Source organism: Spermophilus citellus (genome assembly GCF_964194105.1).
Source record: "Spermophilus citellus genome assembly, chromosome: 3".
NCBI lineage: Eukaryota > Metazoa > Chordata > Mammalia > Rodentia > Sciuridae > Spermophilus > Spermophilus citellus.
This window is the reverse complement of record NC_138184.1, coordinates 73,212,535-73,229,925: the sequence shown is the minus strand read 5'-3', so window position 1 is coordinate 73,229,925 and position 17,391 is coordinate 73,212,535. Positions and strand designations below refer to the sequence as shown.

General features: G+C 42.4%; 1 protein-coding gene across 1 annotated transcript in view; it reads left to right on the top strand.

Annotated features, from left to right (window-relative positions):
- Positions 1–11,668, top strand: part of CRKL (CRK like proto-oncogene, adaptor protein) — a 39,612-nt gene extending 27,944 nt beyond the window's left edge. Inside the window, exon 3 of the mRNA XM_081283673.1 lies at positions 8,050–11,668. Within this exon, the coding sequence (XP_081139799.1) occupies positions 8,050–8,184 (135 nt within the window). The 3' untranslated portion in view covers positions 8,185–11,668. The remainder of the gene's footprint in view (positions 1–8,049) is intronic.
- The last annotated feature ends 5,723 nt before the right edge of the window (positions 11,669–17,391 follow it).

The window sequence follows — 17,391 nt, the reverse complement described above, 5'->3', positions numbered from 1 at the left end:
GAGGAGGGCCTTGAACTTGCAATTCTCCTATCTCTGCCTCCCAAGTAACTGTGATTACAGATATGCACCACCATGCTTTGCCAGTTTAGTCCTTTATGCTGACCTTCTCTGTTTTCTGTATCTGGTAATAGCTGTTGGGTAAGAAGAACTATCAGCAAGGGATCTCACAGTTTATTTTCATTCCAGTTCCAGGGGCAGGTGGCACCAACCTCCTTTTTTTTTTTTTTTTTTTTTAATACACTTAGAACTTGAGATTTGTATCATTTACTGGCAGTCTTCCAAGTAGTATGTGGCAGAACCCCGATTGAGCCAGTTTTTTGTTCGTTTTGTTTTCTTTCTCTTCTTGCAGTGCTGGGGTTTGAACCTGAGTCTTACACATGCTAGGCAAGTGCTCTGCCACTGAGTCCTCAGCCTTCCAAGTAGGATTACAGGTGTGCACCATGGCACCCAGATCCTCAATTGTTTTGTTTTGTTTTGTTTTTTTTTTTTTTTTTTGCAATTTTCAGATGTAATTCACATCATATAGTTCATCCATTTAAAACAACAATTCAAGATTTGGCATGATTTAAAATGTGAATTAAAAGACTGAGAAGGCAACCTACAAAACAGAAAAGGTATTTGGAAGTCATATCTGACAAAAATTCAATGTTTAGAATATGTAAAGAACTCCTAAAACAAAGGGCTGGGGTTGTGGCTCAGTGGTATAGAGTGCTTGCCTAGCATGTGTGTGGCACTGGGTTTGATTCTCAGTGCACATAAAAAAATAAATAAAGGTATTGTATCCATCTATACTAATAATTTTTTTTTTTTTTAAATGGGCAAAGGACAGCACCATGGTGCATTCCTATAATCCCAGCAACTTGGAAGGCTGAGGTAGGAGGTTTGCAATTTTGATACCAGCCCCGGCAATTTCACAAGACTCTGTCTCAAAATAAAAAAAATGCAAAGGCTAGGAATGTACCTCTGTGGTGGAATGCCCCTGGGTTCCGTTTCCAGTATTTGTGTGTGTGTGTGTGTGTGTGTGTGTGTGTGTGTGATGAACTTTGAGTTTCTGTGTCTCCATATGATAATTCCATATTGTTTCAGTTAATGTGATTTCATGTAATAATTTTGAAATCTGAAATTTTTGAGTCCTCCATCTTTGTTGTTGTTTGCTTCTGAGGAATAGATCACTTTGTTGCAGGTATTTTTATTCTTTTGGATGTATTATAAATGCAATTGTTTTCTTAATTACATATATAGAATCATACCTGATATCTGTATGTTGATCTTGTACCCTGCAACTTTGTTGAGTTTATTTATTTTTATATTTTTCATGTGGAATCTTAGGGATTTTCTGTATATAGGATTATGCCCTGTGAATAGAATTAATTAAATAACTAATTTGTTCATTGCAGTACTAGAAATTGAACCCACCAACACTGCATCACTGAGCTACATCCCAGCCCTTTTTATTTTGCTAAATTGCCAATACTGTCCTCAAATTTATAATCCTCTTTCTTCCACCTCCAAAGCTGCTGGGATTACAGGCATGCACCACCACTCCTAATTTCACTTCTTCCTTAAAACTTACATTCTCTTGCATCACAGCATAATGTCCTATGATTCCTTTGACCTCTGCCTCATTCTAAAATAAAATTCTTGTTTTTACAAGAACTGTTAACCAGTAAGCAGCCCTTTTGAACCTTGAAGGATAATAGAAATTATTTATTTATTTGGTTGGTTGGTTGGTTCTGGAAATCAAAACCAAGTCTTTGTACATGCTAGACAAGCATTTTACCACTTAGCCACCCATTTCAGCTCCGATATTAGAAATTTTGAGGAAGAGACCCAGCTTTTAGTATTAAAAACAAGTTAGAGAGCTGGTCATGGTGATATATACTTATAATCCCAGCAACTTGAGAGGCTGAAGCAGGAGGATTGCAAGTTCAAGGCAGGCTTCAGCAACTTAGCAAGGCACTAAGTAACTTAGTGAGACCTTGATTCAAAATAAAAAGTAAAAAAGGACTGGGAATATATCTCAGTGGTAAAGTGCCCCTGAGTATAGTGCCCCTTCAGTACAAAATGAATAAATAAATGCCTGTTAGAGCTGGTGTGCCTATAATTCCAGCTATTGGGAAGACTGAAGCAGGAGGATTGCAAATTTGAGGCCAGCCTCAGTAATTTTAGAGAATGCAATCTGAGAATATCAGTATGGGATGTGAACGCTGGTAGGGAAGCATACAAACATTGTGACAACCAGTATTTTGGCCTTCCAGGGCCTTGACTACTCCACGAATCAAGTGCCAGAAGTCAGATGGTAGTTATTCCTAGGACACACTCTAGACTAGAGGGATGAAGGAAACTACTGCTGACAGCAGGAAGTGCATGCCCTCTTGCCTTCTCTTTGCATGGTCTTCACTAGACAAAGAACAGATCCTAGAATATATGCTCAAATGTTTATTTCCCAATTTCAAATGTAGATAGACAAAAACAACCATTTTGACATTCCTGTCCTGTCCTGTCCTGTCCTGTTCTTTCTTTCGAGTGCTATGGATGGAACCTAGGGCCTCACGCATGCCAGACTTGTGCTCTACCACTGGGCTACTTTCCCTTTGGACAATTCTAATAATGATTTGAATTGTCCTTTTTTTTTTTTTTATTGTTGTTTTGAAGTTGTAGATGGACAGAATGCCTTTATTTTATTTTTTATTTTTATTTTTAATATTTATTTATTTAGTTTTCGGCGGACACAACATCTTTGTTTGTATGTGGTGCTGAGGATCGAACCCGGGCCGCACGCATGCCAGGCGAGCGCGCTACCACTTGAGCCACATCCCCAGCCCCTATTTTATTTATTTTTATGTGGTGCTGAGGCTCGAACCCAGTGCCTCATTCATGCTAGGCAAGCACTCTACCAATTAGCCCCAGCCCCAGCCCTGGATTGTCCTGTTTTATATGGTGAAAATTTATAAAGATGGTTTTTCAGTTATATGCCTCCTCTTGGTCTATTGATAGGGTCAGTGACATCTTCCAGACTTAAGTTTACTCTTTGAACCAGGTTGATACCCAACCACTTCAAGATTGATCTGCCCTCTAAAGTGAGTGTGATACTTAAAAGATGTCCTGAGTATTATATAGCCTGCTGCCCACAGTTCTGTACAGGCCTGACTGTAGATCAGCTTCTTCCACTGTTCTATCAAATAGTACTCAATCTCTGATTCCAACAGCCATTTTTCTGCTCTATTCATTATTCCTTGTTCTAGTATAAGACAATGTCGTTCCTCTGGATTCATAGCAAAAGGAAAGAAAGAAACTCTTGCAAGGCCAGAATGGCCATTAGAAAACTCAAAACCATTCTTTTTTTCCTAGGTTACTCTTTGACCTCTGTTACAGGTCCAAGTTCTCTCTGTTGAAGCAATAGCTTCTTGCTCCTGAGCTCTGTAGTGTCGATTAATACTGCTGTTTTTATACTGTGTTGCTACATAACAAACAATGAGTATCTGCCATGTCATATTTCTATAGTGGATTATTTATTGTCCATCCCAAAACTTTTTTGAGTATCTGCCATTCATATTTCTACAGTGGATTATTTATTGTCCATCCCAAAACTTTTTGGAGGATAGGAACTGACCTGTTCATTTTACAAGCAGTAGAAATTTAGTAACTCTTATTAAATTGATTAGTTAGGATTTGTGGAGAATATCCTGTAAAGAATGCCAAAGTCACCAATTTATAAGACTTGGGTTTTCAGGGCTGGGGATGTGGCTCAAGCGGTAGCGCGCTCGCCTGGCATGCGTGCGGCCCGGGTTCGATCCTCAGCACCACATACAAACAAAGATGTTGTGTCTGCCGATAACTAAAAATAAATATTAAAAATTCTCTCTCTCTCTCCTCTCTCTCACCCCTCTCTCTCTCTCCTCTCTCTCTCTCTCTCTCTCTTAAAATAAATAAATTAAAAAAAAAAAAGACTTGGGTTTTCAGGCCTCTGCCTCATCTCTCATTCACAAATGCTATTTTTCCTGTCCCTTCCTCATTTCTGAAGGCTACTTTGTTACTGATAAGGTTGATAACCTTTCTTGACTGATTCCCACTCTTCCCTTGGTGCTTCCAAAGGGCATGGCCAGCAGAGGGACCTCTATTCAGGAATCTCCACTCTTATAATAATTACCATCTACTTTCTTGGGTGTTCTAGTTAATAGTTCCCATGTCATATTTCATTTAAATATTGTAAGAGCCTTCTAAAGTCAGAAGGAAACTGACTTGGGGTCACTTAAGCAGTGTGCTACAGTCACAGAGCCACTAAAAATGGCAGAACTAGGACTTTCAGGCAGTTCTGTCATGCTTTAAAGCTCATGATGGACTGCTTCACTGTTGCCACTTTATATTTGTTCTAAGGAGACCAAAGTTTTTGTAGATCTTAGATCTTATTTTTATTTAGGTATGTCTTACATTCAAGTTGTGTCTTTATGTATCCTCAGTACACAATGTAGAACATGGCCCGGGGCTCTAAGGGGCTCTAAGCAGAGTAAATATCTTATCTGCAAAGACTACTGGGAGCTGCCTGAAGGGCCTTCATGTGTTCTTTGTTTGCATTAGAGGCTTCATGGGGACCTTTGAGTAGTCTTTAGGACTTGTTTGATTTTGCTAAGAGTCACTTAGTTTCTGTCTTCAACTGTGAAAGAACAGATCTGAGATTTCTTGGTATTTCTTGGTATTAGCTTGGTGATTCCAGGCAAAAGCCAGGAATGTGAGAGGTATTTATTTATTTATTTATTTATTTATTTATTTATTTATTTATTGTCGTGCTGGGGATGGAGTCCAGGACATCATTCATGCTAGGCAAGAATTCGACTGCTAAGCTACATCCACAGTCCTGGAATGTGATTTTTAACTTCTTGAGATGTTAAAAGTATAATGGCATATCCTTGCACCTGTCATATAGTCTATATCTGGGAAAGAGCTTGGCAAGTTTGAGAAATAGAAAAGAAGCCAGTGTGATTGGAGGGGAAAGGCAGAGTGGCATGGAATGAGGTGGCAGAGCCAGATTAGGCAGAACCATGAAGATCAGAGTGTAGAAAGAAGGAGTTAGAGGGGGTTTAAATAGCAAAGCAGTGATTTAGTTTTGTTTATATTTTAAAAGATCAATCTTTCTGTTCTAAGGCCCTTAAACCAGCAACTTGTGCCCTTAAGAACCTTTATTAACTGTTTGGCTGTTTATACCCAGCATCAGGTATATGGGCCTACTAGTTTCTAATCTTTTCCCTAATTCTTATACTTTCCCAGAAACTAGTTTGCAAGAGATTCATAACATACACAGAGTGCAGAATGATTCAGCAGTTTCCCTCCTTCAGTGGACCATATGGTAGTGGTATGTATTAGGAGTGAAGAGGTGACTGTAGAAGAGCGAGAGAGAATGGAGCTTCATTGGGCATGTCTGCCAGAATCTTGGAGGACAAGGTCCTGATCTCACAGAAGCTTGCTTTCTACAAGTATCAGTGGGAACTCAACTGGTGGAATTACTTTACAGAATTCCACACAAAAGAGGAGCAGAGGGAAAGGAGAGCGTGGGTGAAATCTTTGCCTTCAAGTGTCACAGAACATCAGAAAGGTAGAGCACTAGAATTGGGCCATCAGGAGGGTCTTGGTGAATGAGAGCAACATCTAGAGTATGATGGATGGGGTTTAGCTGGAGGAAAGGAGGTTAGGAGTTGGGATGATTGGGCTCATGTAACAGATGGTGGCAGATGGCTCAGAGCTTGGTGGCTGGGTTGATAGAGCCAGGTAGTGAGAGGCTGTGGGAACGCAAGGTGGGAATGATTATCAAGAGGTGAGAGAACATTCACTTAGGCTGGTGGGATAAACTGACCCGAGAAGAGGTGGGAGAGGGCTGCTTGGGGTGGGGTTTTCAGGTAGGCAAGTTTTATTTTCTCAGATTTGCCATATATGTAACTTAGGTCAACTGAAATTAACAAACTTGAGGCAACATATATGTCCTTTGGGCACCTGGAATCTACCATTCCAAGTGTAGTGACCCACCTAGTAACCAGGAAAGGCAGATGTAATGCTTCCCAAGGCCTGTGTTAGAACCAATGCAGTGGCAGGCTCCTGGAGAACTGGCCTTCACGCTGTATGGCCCCCAGCTGTGGCAGGTGGATTTCTAAATTTGCCTCCACAATTGATTTGTTAGACTGGGAGCAGAAGACGACTCTTTTCAAATAAAATATTACATGGAACCCAAATTACAACATGAAAAGTTAATTTTTTTAGTGGTTCAATGAATTAAATTCAGGGCCTCAGGAATGCTAAGTATGTATTCTGCTGCTGAACTACCCATACCTAAGAATTGCTTTAAAAAGGAATTAGGGGGCTGGGGATGTGGCTCAAGCGGTAACGCGCTCGCCTGGCATGCACGGGGCACTGGGTTCGATCCTCAGCACCACATAAAATAAAGATGTGTCCACTGAAAACTGAAAAATAAATATTTAAAAAAATTCTCTTTAAAAAAAAAGGAATTAGGGGGCTGGGAATGTGGCTCAAGCAGTAGCGTGTTAGCCTGGCACGTGCACGGCGCTGGGTTCGATCCTCAGCACCACATACAAATGAAAAATAAAGATGTGTCCACGGAAAAACTAAAAATTAAATATTAAAAAATTCTCTCTCTCTCAAAAAAAAAGGAATTAGAGGGAGCTGGGAATATACCTCAGTAGTAGAGCACTTGCCTAGTATGCTTAAGGCCTTGAGTTTGATCCTCAGCACTAAAAAAAAAAAGAGGGGGGTGGTAATTTAGTTTTGAATTGGGCAGGAAAAGTTGGAAATAACATTATGAATGGTAGATTTGGTCTTATTGCCCTCAGCATCCAGTTTATTTATGACTTTGTTTGTTGCAAGTGGTGGTAGGTTTTTGTTTTTGTTTACAGAACACAAAGATAGTTTTGTTTGTTTTTAAGCTTTGACCTTGCTATTTTGCAAGAAAAGCTTTTTTCCAAGGAAGGTCTACATTAAATTAACTTACCAAGACAGTATGCCAAAAAGACTATAGAAAATTTGAATGTGCTTTTTATAATAACTTTATAAAATGTACTTTTTTTTTTTAAGAGAGAGTGAGAGAGGAGAGAGAGTGAGAGAGAGAGAATTTTTTAATATTTATTTTTTAGTTCTCGGCGGACACAACATCTTTGTTGGTATGTGGTGCTGAGGATCGAACCCGGGCCGCACGCATGCCAGACGAGCGCGCTACCGCTTGAGCCACATCCCCAGCCCATATAAAATGTACTTTTAAAAAAAATTAGAGGGCTGGGGATGTGGCTCAAGCGGTAGCGCGCTCGCCTGGCATGCGTGCGGCCCGGGTTCGATCCTCAGCACCACATACCAACAAAGATGTTGTGTCCTCCGAGAACTAAAAAATAAATATTAAAAAAAAATTCTCTCTCTCTCTCCTCTCTCACTCTCTCTTAAAAAAAAAAAAATTAAAAAAAAATTAGAGCCAGGTGCAGTGGTACACGCCTGTAATCCCAGCGGCTCTGGAGGCTGAGACAGGAGAATAGTGAGTTCAAAGCCAGTCTTAGTGATGGCAAGACACTAAGCAACTCAGTGAAACCCTGTCTCTAAATAAAATACAATATAGGACTAAGGATGTATCTCCGTGATAGAGTGCCACTGAATTCCAGGTACCAAATAGACTTGGACCCTTAAAGCACCTTCCCAGAAGTCTGTGGATCTCCAGAACAGTTTGAAAACCACTTCCCAAATCAAATTCCTGCTTTCTCTTGATGAGCAGACCTTATCTGGTACCTATCCTCTGGCAGTAGATAAAATTCCCATCACCCTGCATTTTAAGATGCTCAGAACTGGGCTTCCCCCAGTGACTGCTCCATAAAGGGAGTAAGAATCAGATCAGGGAGGCATCATTGCTGCTCAGAGTCTTGGTGACAACAGTTCCATCTGATATGAATTTGAGTAGAGCAGACATACTCTTGTTGGGAAAAAATTAATTTCTTTGGATAATGCTTGTGATTTTTCATATTTTCAGAGCAATACTAACTTTGTCTTCTTTCTTCATCCCTGTAGGTTGGTGACATTGTGAAAGTCACCAGAATGAATATAAATGGCCAGTGGGAAGGTGAGGTGAATGGGCGCAAAGGGCTTTTTCCTTTTACACACGTCAAAATCATTGACCCTCAAAACCCAGATGAAAATGAGTGATTGCTGTTGCCCTGTTTTCTGCTGCTTCGTTGTTCTGCCTGTCATAGTCTCCTTTGAAGTGGGAAAGCATTCTCTCTCATAGGCAGGTTACACTGCATTGCCAATGTCCAGCTTTCTGCAGACTGGCGATCTCTCATACACATTTGGAATGCACACAGCGGCTGTCTCCTGGCATCTGTATTATAGTCGTATTGTCAGAGTAGCCGATTTTAGAGTTTTTTGGATCATAAACTGGAAATGCTGATGGAAGCACACATGTGGAGAGAAGCTGACAAGAAAAGGGTCTTCCTTCTCATCGTTGCCCTGTTTGTACTTGGGACTGATTCTGTCGTGTTCATCAGAGAAAGCTTGAGACCGTAGTGAGAGATCCTGCATGTCGCTGTTCCACAAAGTGGTGGCTCCACCACCAACTTGTTTTTCTTGAACAACACAGGAAGTGAACATTAAGGAAGAGAGAATTCTGTCCTAGGCACCCTGCCCCTCGGCCCCCAAATCTGGCTTTTCTTTCATTTTCTTTTGGTTTGGTTTGGTTTTGGAAGACTAATTGGACTTGTGTGTTCTGAACAGATTTTTAAGTAGCAGGTTGGGTTTTTGTGATAGTCCAGGGAATGGCACTGCCTCTGAGCTTCTAAATTGAAGCTGCTGTAACTAAAGGAATATGAAAAGAACAGCTCTGAAGTGTAAAGGCCTTTATTGTTTTGGTTGTCAGTAGTACCTTGTTTTACCATGTAGAAAATAACACAATAAATCAGCAGTCAGTGGTGGGCCAAGCTATGTACACAGGCCTCTTGGATTAGTTTGTCCCCAAAAACATTAGAGTCAGAGGTAATTTGGGGGAAAGCCTTTGCTTACCTTGTTTGCCAGTGATGGGTGGGGGTGGGGTTGAACATTTGGCTAATTTTCTGTCCCAATTTTCTGTAAATGTACCCCTTTAAGTTATATGATTTAAATTTCTTTTAAAAGTGAGGTTAATAGAATCATTGAATTTCATTCACTGAAGCCAACCCAGTTCTTGATGCCCCAGCTCAGTCTTCCTGGGCTGCTGGAGAAAGATGGTGCTGATGCTTCCAAATAAAGGAAATGCTAACTGGAAATTGGTTCATTCACTTGAGGTCTAGTGTTATAGTGACTAGGAAGAACTCTTAACCAGTTTACCATTAACCATTTGTTACTTTATTGTTTTAAAGTATTTTCCTATTAGCTAAAAGAGACCTGTTTTTTATACAAGCCAGCTCTGGTACAAGTGTAGGACTGATGTCTGCTGAGCATAACAGATAAAAATTCTGGAACCTTTACGTAGTTCATTCTACTTTCCCTCTGGACCCTAATGAAGACAAGCTCAGCTCAAAGTGAATACTGCAGAAATGTAGCAGCAACCTAAAGAGTAATTCTAGCATTTATGGGGCATCTGCTGCAACTATAGCCCTATCTCTCGAAGCGCTTAGGTTTTGAGGTTCAGAGTAATGTATTCTGGTGACAGAATCAGCAAAACAACCAGTTTTCCATTTCTTTATTACTTTGTCTTTAAATCAGGCTGATAACTGCCATATTAAAGAATCTTAAGAGTCTTCCTGTGATAAAATAACAATCAGTTGGAAAAAATACCACTGTGGCTGTCTGTCTGTGGTTTTCCTAGAAAATGCTTAAGAGATCAGCTTCCTACCCAGTGAGAAATGTGGCCACCTCTTACAGTTGCCTTTTCTGGCCAAGTCCGTTTAGTGGGCTTGTTCTAAGTTCAGGCCCAGCCTTACACCCACAGGTGGTGGGAGTATGACAGAATCCCTACACTGCCTAGAAATACTGCTTGCCTTTCAGCCCATGACCTGGTTCCACCCTGCCTTCTTGGCTCCTGCATCTGAGTGGAGTGTCTAGCCTTGATCAAAGAGGGCACAAACCCTAAGACCTTTTAAAAATGGATATAGCTGAAGGGCTTGGCACCTTTTGATTGTAACAGTTGGCTCAGAGTACAAGTAGTAAATGGCCATTTTAGAAAGTAGGGTTTCCTTTCAGCCAGGTCTACTGACCAATAGCAAGATCCACCCTCTAGGATGTGCTTCAGAATCAAAACACTCCACAAACCTGGAGTTTGTTTCCATAAAGAATTACTTTAGCCAATATAAATGTCTCCAGGGTTACCTAGGAGATTGAGAGCTCAATCCAGAATAAGTCTTGAGTTCTGAGCTCTCAAGATGTGTGCCAAAAGTAGTAACTTTTTGACTTGAGAACCTTATCAGTTTTGTTTTGTTTTGTTTTTTTAATTAGGTGGAGAAATTCTATTTTTCACACCAAATAGTGGAAAGCAGCACCTTTGCCTTGGCTTCAGTGCTTTGGTTCCCACTAGTCTAGGAAAAAATGTTCATGCTTCATAGAGCACTGCAAATTTGATGCAGGGGTGGGCTTCCTTTTTTAACTGTTCATTATTGTTACCTGCTGTGCTTTCCTGTGTTGTAGAAGATGATAATGGAAAATAATTTAAATTAACTCACTATGATTTTTCACCTGGGAAGGAAACAAATTATGTACTAGAAGGTATTGACAGTCTGATTAAAAACTTACTTGTCCTGGAAAGGACCTCCACTACAGGAGTCATCCTTATTATTTGTGCGCTGTTTGGTAACCACCTGACAACATGGTTAACAAAGAGGGTGCATTGATCAGCTGCTGTTGGTGACTTTGGCCGACCAGACTCAACACCTTCTATGCTCATGGAAAGGAGGAAAGGACTGCTGCATCCTCCTTGGATCTTTGCACCCCTGGCACTGTGCTGGCCTTCCTTTACAGCTGTTTACAGACAAGACAGGCCTGAGACAAGACGGCCACTGCTCTTGTAACATTTGCTCAGAGGAATATGAACATTTTATTTTTAGAAAAGGGATGATGTGTTTTTGTGCCAGGTGTTTATAATTTAATCCTTTAATATTATGTTCATTAACCTCTTAAAATGAGTGAATTCTTGATTGTTTTAACACAGTACCTAAGACTAATGCTTTCTGTGGACATCACTGAGCTCTGCCTCAAACTCCACCCATTGGGACCGGAGAGCCATGTCCCTGGTAACTGCTGTCAGTGTGAACACTGAGCTGGTTGTATGTTCTAAAGGAGTAGAAGGACAGTTCTCTGAGACAGGATCGTTGTCCCTGCAGGAGGAACAGTGGCCTTGCTTCCTGACGGTCTTCACTGTGTGTTTTAAAACAACAACATAAAACTCTTTTGACCTGTAACTTAAAGATCATAAACTTCAGGCAATAATATTTTCTCTGTAAGCTTTTGAAATTATTTTTGGGGATCATAGCTTGTTTTATTTTGTGCTATAAAATTAACAGTATTAAATGACTTATATTCTTAGAATACATTGAGTGTCTTTTCTTAACAGATTAGTGCCTTTTTATTTTTGTATTCCATTTTACGTTTCTGGTCCCAGCATCAAAACCCTTGTTTCCATGGCCTGTTTGTACATTGTCTCAATAAAATTTGCATCAGCCGGTGGTGGTAGCAGCTTTGGTGTTTCAGTGTCTACTCAGTCAGCTCCTACCAAGTTCCCCAGCTGTTAAGCAATGGTGAAACCCCTTGTGTTCCTCAGAGCCCTCCTCCCCTGTGCTGCTGCCACTGCCACACAAAAGCACCCCCTTTCCCAAACTCTGATATTTGGGTCCTCTCTCCAAAAGAGAAAAAGAATCTTCTCCCATTGTATGGGTATAGTGGGTGCTATAGGAGAGCCTGGTGCTCATTCTTGAGGCAGTGGTTCCTGTGTGTTGTACCACCATGGGGAAATTGGGTGTTTTGGGGTGTTTTTCCTTCTGGGGACCCATATCTGAAGGCTTCTGTTAAGTATTTGTTGAGCATAAGCTAACCAGAATTAAATGGTTTCAAGCAGAAGTCCTGGAAAGCAAGTAGCCCTATCCTAGGCGGGGAAGGATACTTGTTCAGCTTTTTTTTTTTTGGGGGGGGGTACTGGGGACTGAACCCAGGGGTGCTTAAAACACTAAGCCACATTCCCAGCCCTAGTTGTAGATAGACACAATACCTTTATTTTATTTATTTATTTATGTTTTGTGTTAAGGATTGAACCCTGTGCCTCACACATTAGGCAAGTACTCTCCCACATTAGGCAAGTACTCTCCCACTGAGCCACAACCCCAGCCCCTCCCAGCCCTTTTTTAGAATTAGAGGGTCTTGCTTAGTTGCTTAGGGTCTTGCTAAGATACTAAGGCAGGCTTACAACTCATGATCCTCCTGCCTCAGCCTCCCAAGCCACTGGGATTACAGGCATGTGCAACCTGACCTATCCTGTCTGGCTTTCTTAAATCCAAATCCTTTTCTGTTTCTGTTAAATATGATCTTCCTGATGAACTTTGGGGGAACTTCAAGGGACACTTGAGGTGTTGGTGAGCCCTCTGACCTCCCTTAAAGACTTACATATCTTTCTTTTTTTTTTTTTTAATATTTATTTTTTAGTTCTCGGCGGACACAACATCTTTGTTAGTATGTGGTGCTGAGGATCGAACCCGGGTCCCACGCATGCCAGGCGAGCGCGCTACCGCTTGAGCCACATCCCCAGCCCCCATACATATCTTTCAGCCAGGTCTCTGTCCCCCACATCCCTGTTATCTTTGACTTCCCTTTATTCTGGTGACTATTAGTATTGAGAAGTCCATATTTTATGTGTGTGTATGTGTGCATGCACACAATACTAGGGATTAAGTCCAGGATTGTTCCACCACTGAGCCACATCCCCAGCCCTTTTTCTTTTTTACTTTGAGGCAGGGGCTCCTTAAGTGCCATGGCAGGCCTCAAAATTAGCAATCCTTCTAACCTCAGCCTCCCAAATTGCTGAGATTATAGGTGTGTGCTATTGTGCATGCTGAAAAAAATCCAAATTTTCTTATGGTAAAATCTCGGTGCCAGTCTGTATGCTGCTAAAATATAGGGATTGAAACCACTGAATTACACACCCAGTTTTTGTTTTTAATAGTACCAGGGGTGCTTAACCATTGAGCCACAAATCCAGCCCCACCTCCCTTTTTAAAAAAAAGAATTTAAATTTTGAGATAGGGTCTTGCTAAGTTGCTCACCTGGCTAAGTTGCTCTGACTGGGTTTGAACTGGTAATCTTCTTACCCTAGCCTTGTGAACCAGTTTTTTTTGTTTTGTTTTGTTTGGTACTGGGAATTGAACTCAGGGGCACTTTACCATTGAGCTATCCCAGCCTTTTTTAAAAATTTGAAACAGGGTCTGGCTTAGTTGCTGAGGTTGACCTGGAATTTGTGAGCCTCCTGCCTCATCCTACCCAGTTGCTGGGTTTACAGGTGTGTGCCACTCCAACCAGCAAAACATGACTTAAAATCAAAACTGTGAAGTTATTCTGGAAGAAACAATACTCCAGAGACACCTATGAAGAAGTTTGTTTGGAGAGGTATGTCTTGGCCAACAATGTTGGGTTTCCTGTATGCCAATCCCTGGAAGTGGATCTGATGTATGGCTTTCCCTCCACCTGTCTCCCTGCTGCGAGGTAGCATTAACTTCAGAGGCCAGTGACCAGAGTTAGAAACCTTGACACCTCTAGGCTTCTCACAAAAACCATACAAACTGGTTCTCCCTTGAGGGCAGGTGTATCAGTGGAGGTTCACAAGAGCTGCACTACCCTAAGCTCTGTTGTGCTCTTGAGATCCAACAGCACCTTGTCAAAAAGAAAAAGGGCTGGGGATGTAGCTCAGTGGTGAAGCACCTTTGGGCTCAATCCCTACTATTGTGCCTGCACACATGCACACTGTTTGCAGTGAGCCCAGTCCAGTTCCGGAAAAATTCTTGCTTGCACATAAATGGGAAAGTACAGGGAATCCAGGCCAGGAACTGCCTTGCTGTCTTAATGTGCCTTTCTCTTTTTTTGATCCAGATTGTCAGGACCTCACCCCTCTGCCCTTAACACCACTGGCCCTCCAGCAAGCACTGTGTTGATTTCATGAATCTGGGCACTGGAGGTTTTTAAAAATGGCAGTGAGGTTTGAGAACAACTGTGCCAATGAATCTCTTCATTCTATGCTGCTTTAGGCTCCTGGAAACTATCTCCAAGGGGCTGTAGTTCATATTCTGCCAGATGATGTTTTAGGGCACGGCTGAGATCTGCAGGTCTCTGAACTAGCCCAATCAGAGAACTGGGAATGCGGCCTCTGTTGCTGGATCCTGGCTCTGTGCGGGGTCAAGGTACCTGTCCAGGCAATTCTCCTTATTCCCACTTGCCTTTATTGGGGGCGAGAGGAGAGGACCCCAAGGTCCGGATGGACCTGAGCACCATCCATCTGCAGTGCAGTGTGCCAGCTAAACTGGGATGGCATGAGGAGGACTGTGCTGAATGTGGGCTGCCACATGCAGGGTCCTTGAAGGCGTGCTCAGTACCTCCACTGATACACCTATCCTGGCACTGCTGCATCACCTGGACTTGGACCCCCGAACTCACTGGTTGGTTCTTGTGCCAGGCTCCTTGTCCTCCAGACCTCTTAAACTCAGCCCCTTGGCCCCAGATTGACCTGTCTGTCCCTACTGGTGGTAGTCAAGATGTGGGGACCTAAAGAACTTGGTACCAAGAAGGCTGACATTGCATTTGGATGGGGTGAAACAGAAGGACCCTGGCCTGGACTGGGGTGGGGAAAGAGCAACCCTGCGTAGGATGGAGAGCAATCAAGCTCTGGAGGCCCAGTTCTTTCTGGGTCTGCCTCAGACTCCAGAATGGATTTGACTGGTCTTGTGTACTCCAATGCCCTTGACTCCTGGCGTCCACAGAACTGAAGGACCTCGGAGATGGGGTTTTTCAGGGTTCGGCTGCCTCTGGAACCCGGCAGAACTGGCACATCTGCCTATCTCCTGGTTGAGGGTCCCAGTAGTGGCTGCTGGGTGGGTGGGGGTGGGGTGGAAAGTAGGAAGTGATGGAGATTGAGGTGAGGCCCAGCAACAGAGTTACCCTTCTCCCACGCAGTTCCTGGGACCATTGCATTTGCCATTTCAGGTCTTAGACTTTTAGCCCTAAGTAACCTGTGTCCTTGTAACCCAAAGAGAGGCATAGGAGTGCCAGGCTCTACAAACGGGCATGGTGGCACACCAGCATCTCTGGAGGCTGAGGCAGAAGGATCGCAGGTTCAAAGCCTCAGGAATTCAGCAAGGCTGTAAGCAACCTGGTGACACCCTTTCTCAAAAATATTAAAAGGACTGGGTCTCGCCAGCTGCCCGCACTGACAAGATGAGCTGGGTTCAAAAGAGCTGGCTGCAACATTAAGCTAAGAAAATGTTGAGAAATCACACAATACAGAAGTATTTTTCATGTTGAGGATAAGATGGCTCTGCAACCTTAAGGGTCAACTTCCATGCTGAAAGGCATTGGAAAGAGAGTGCACTCGGAATCTCTTTATTTTTACGGGGTGGGGGCACCCACAAAAGAGATTCAATGGAATGTTCTTCACCAAATAAGGCAGGGGATAAGATTTCAAAGGTGGAGTCTTGCTTTGTGATGTCTTGATGTCAGCAGATTGATTGACATCTTGGCAGGTCACACCCATTTCAGATACTATGTGGGATCACAGAGTGAGGGGAGAGACACTTACATCACACAGACCAATCAGCGTGCAGTGCCAGACCTGTTCCCTTATAGCTCCAATATGCATATTTCATACACACAGCCTATGGGTGGCTTGTGACAGCTGGGGATGTGACTCTGGTTAATCACCCTTGGGTTTAATCCCTGGTACAAAAAAAAAAAAAAGAAAGAAAGAAAAGCAGGGGGATGGACATTAAAATGGGCATAGGCACCGGAGGGCTGGGAAGTGGGTTTGGCTAGGACAGAGATCCAAAGAGGGCAGTCCCCAGTCAGCTAGGGGGAAGCTGTGTAGCTGCAAAGTCCAGGAAACAGAGTGGATATTCTGCCCAGAAACTGCCTCTAAGGCAGGTACCAAGAGGAGCAAGGGACAGGGCTTCAAGCAGTGGGACCCAGCCAGGTTCCTGTGAGCCCTTTAGGAATGGTGAGTTTCAGCTCATCTGAGCTCAAGGATAGCTCGAAGGAATTTGAGTTCTTAGGCATTACGACTGAAAGAAAAACAGCATGCAAAAGATGAATATGTATAACTGGCCCCAGACTTGCTCTGTTTCCCCTTAATCTTTCAAGAGTCATTCTGTAATATATAAGTAGATAACATCTGTATATTCTTTTTAAAAAAATTTTAGTTGTAGATGGACACAGTACTTTTATTCATTCATTTTTATGTGGTTCTGAGGATCAAACTCGGTGCCTCACACATGATTGAACCCAGCCACACTTTACCACTGAGCTACATTTCAATCTTTATTATTTATTTCTCACTAAATTGCTGAGGCTGGCTTCAAATGTATGATCCTCCTTCTCAGTTGACTCCTTCCCGAGTGACTGGGATTACAGGTATGTGCCATCATGCCTAACTCCAATTTTTTCTTTCACACAGACAACAAAGATTACTTGCTCTTCTGCACTTTCCTTTATCACTCCCTCCATCTTTCTGACCCCTACCCTCAGTACTGGCAACTGAACCTACGGGCTCTCTACCACTAAGTTATATCCCTAGCCCATTTAGTTTTTGAGAAAGGGGCTCACTAGGGCTGGGGTTGTGGCTCAGCGGTAGAGTATCACCTAGCACAGTGAGGACCTGGATTTGATCCTCAGCACCACATAAAAATAAATAAAATTAATTAAAGATATTGTATCCATGGGGCTGGGGATGTGGCTCAAGCGGTAGAGTGCTCGCCTGGCATGTGTGTGGCCCGGGTTTGATCCTCAGCACCACATACAAAGATGTTGTGTCTGCCGAAAAACTAAAAAATAAACATTAAAAAATTCTCTCTCTCCCCTCCCCTCTCTCTTTTTTAAAAAAAGATATTGTATCCAACTACAACTAAAATATTAAAGAAAAAGAAAGGGTCTCACTAAGTTGCCTCGGATGGCCTCAAACTTACTTGCAATCCTGTCTCGGCCTCCTAAGTAGCTCCCCCAATCTATTTTACAGGTTGTTATGGATCAACATACTAAATATCTGTTCCTTTAAATTGGTGTGTAGTATCTCATGAGATGGATGTACAGTCACTCATCTAATCATCTCCTATGGATAGGTTCTTTCCAATCATAGGTGATAACGTGTATTAAAATGAGTTTCCCTGAGTGAAAGTGCTGAGTCAAAGGTGCTGGACATTTGCA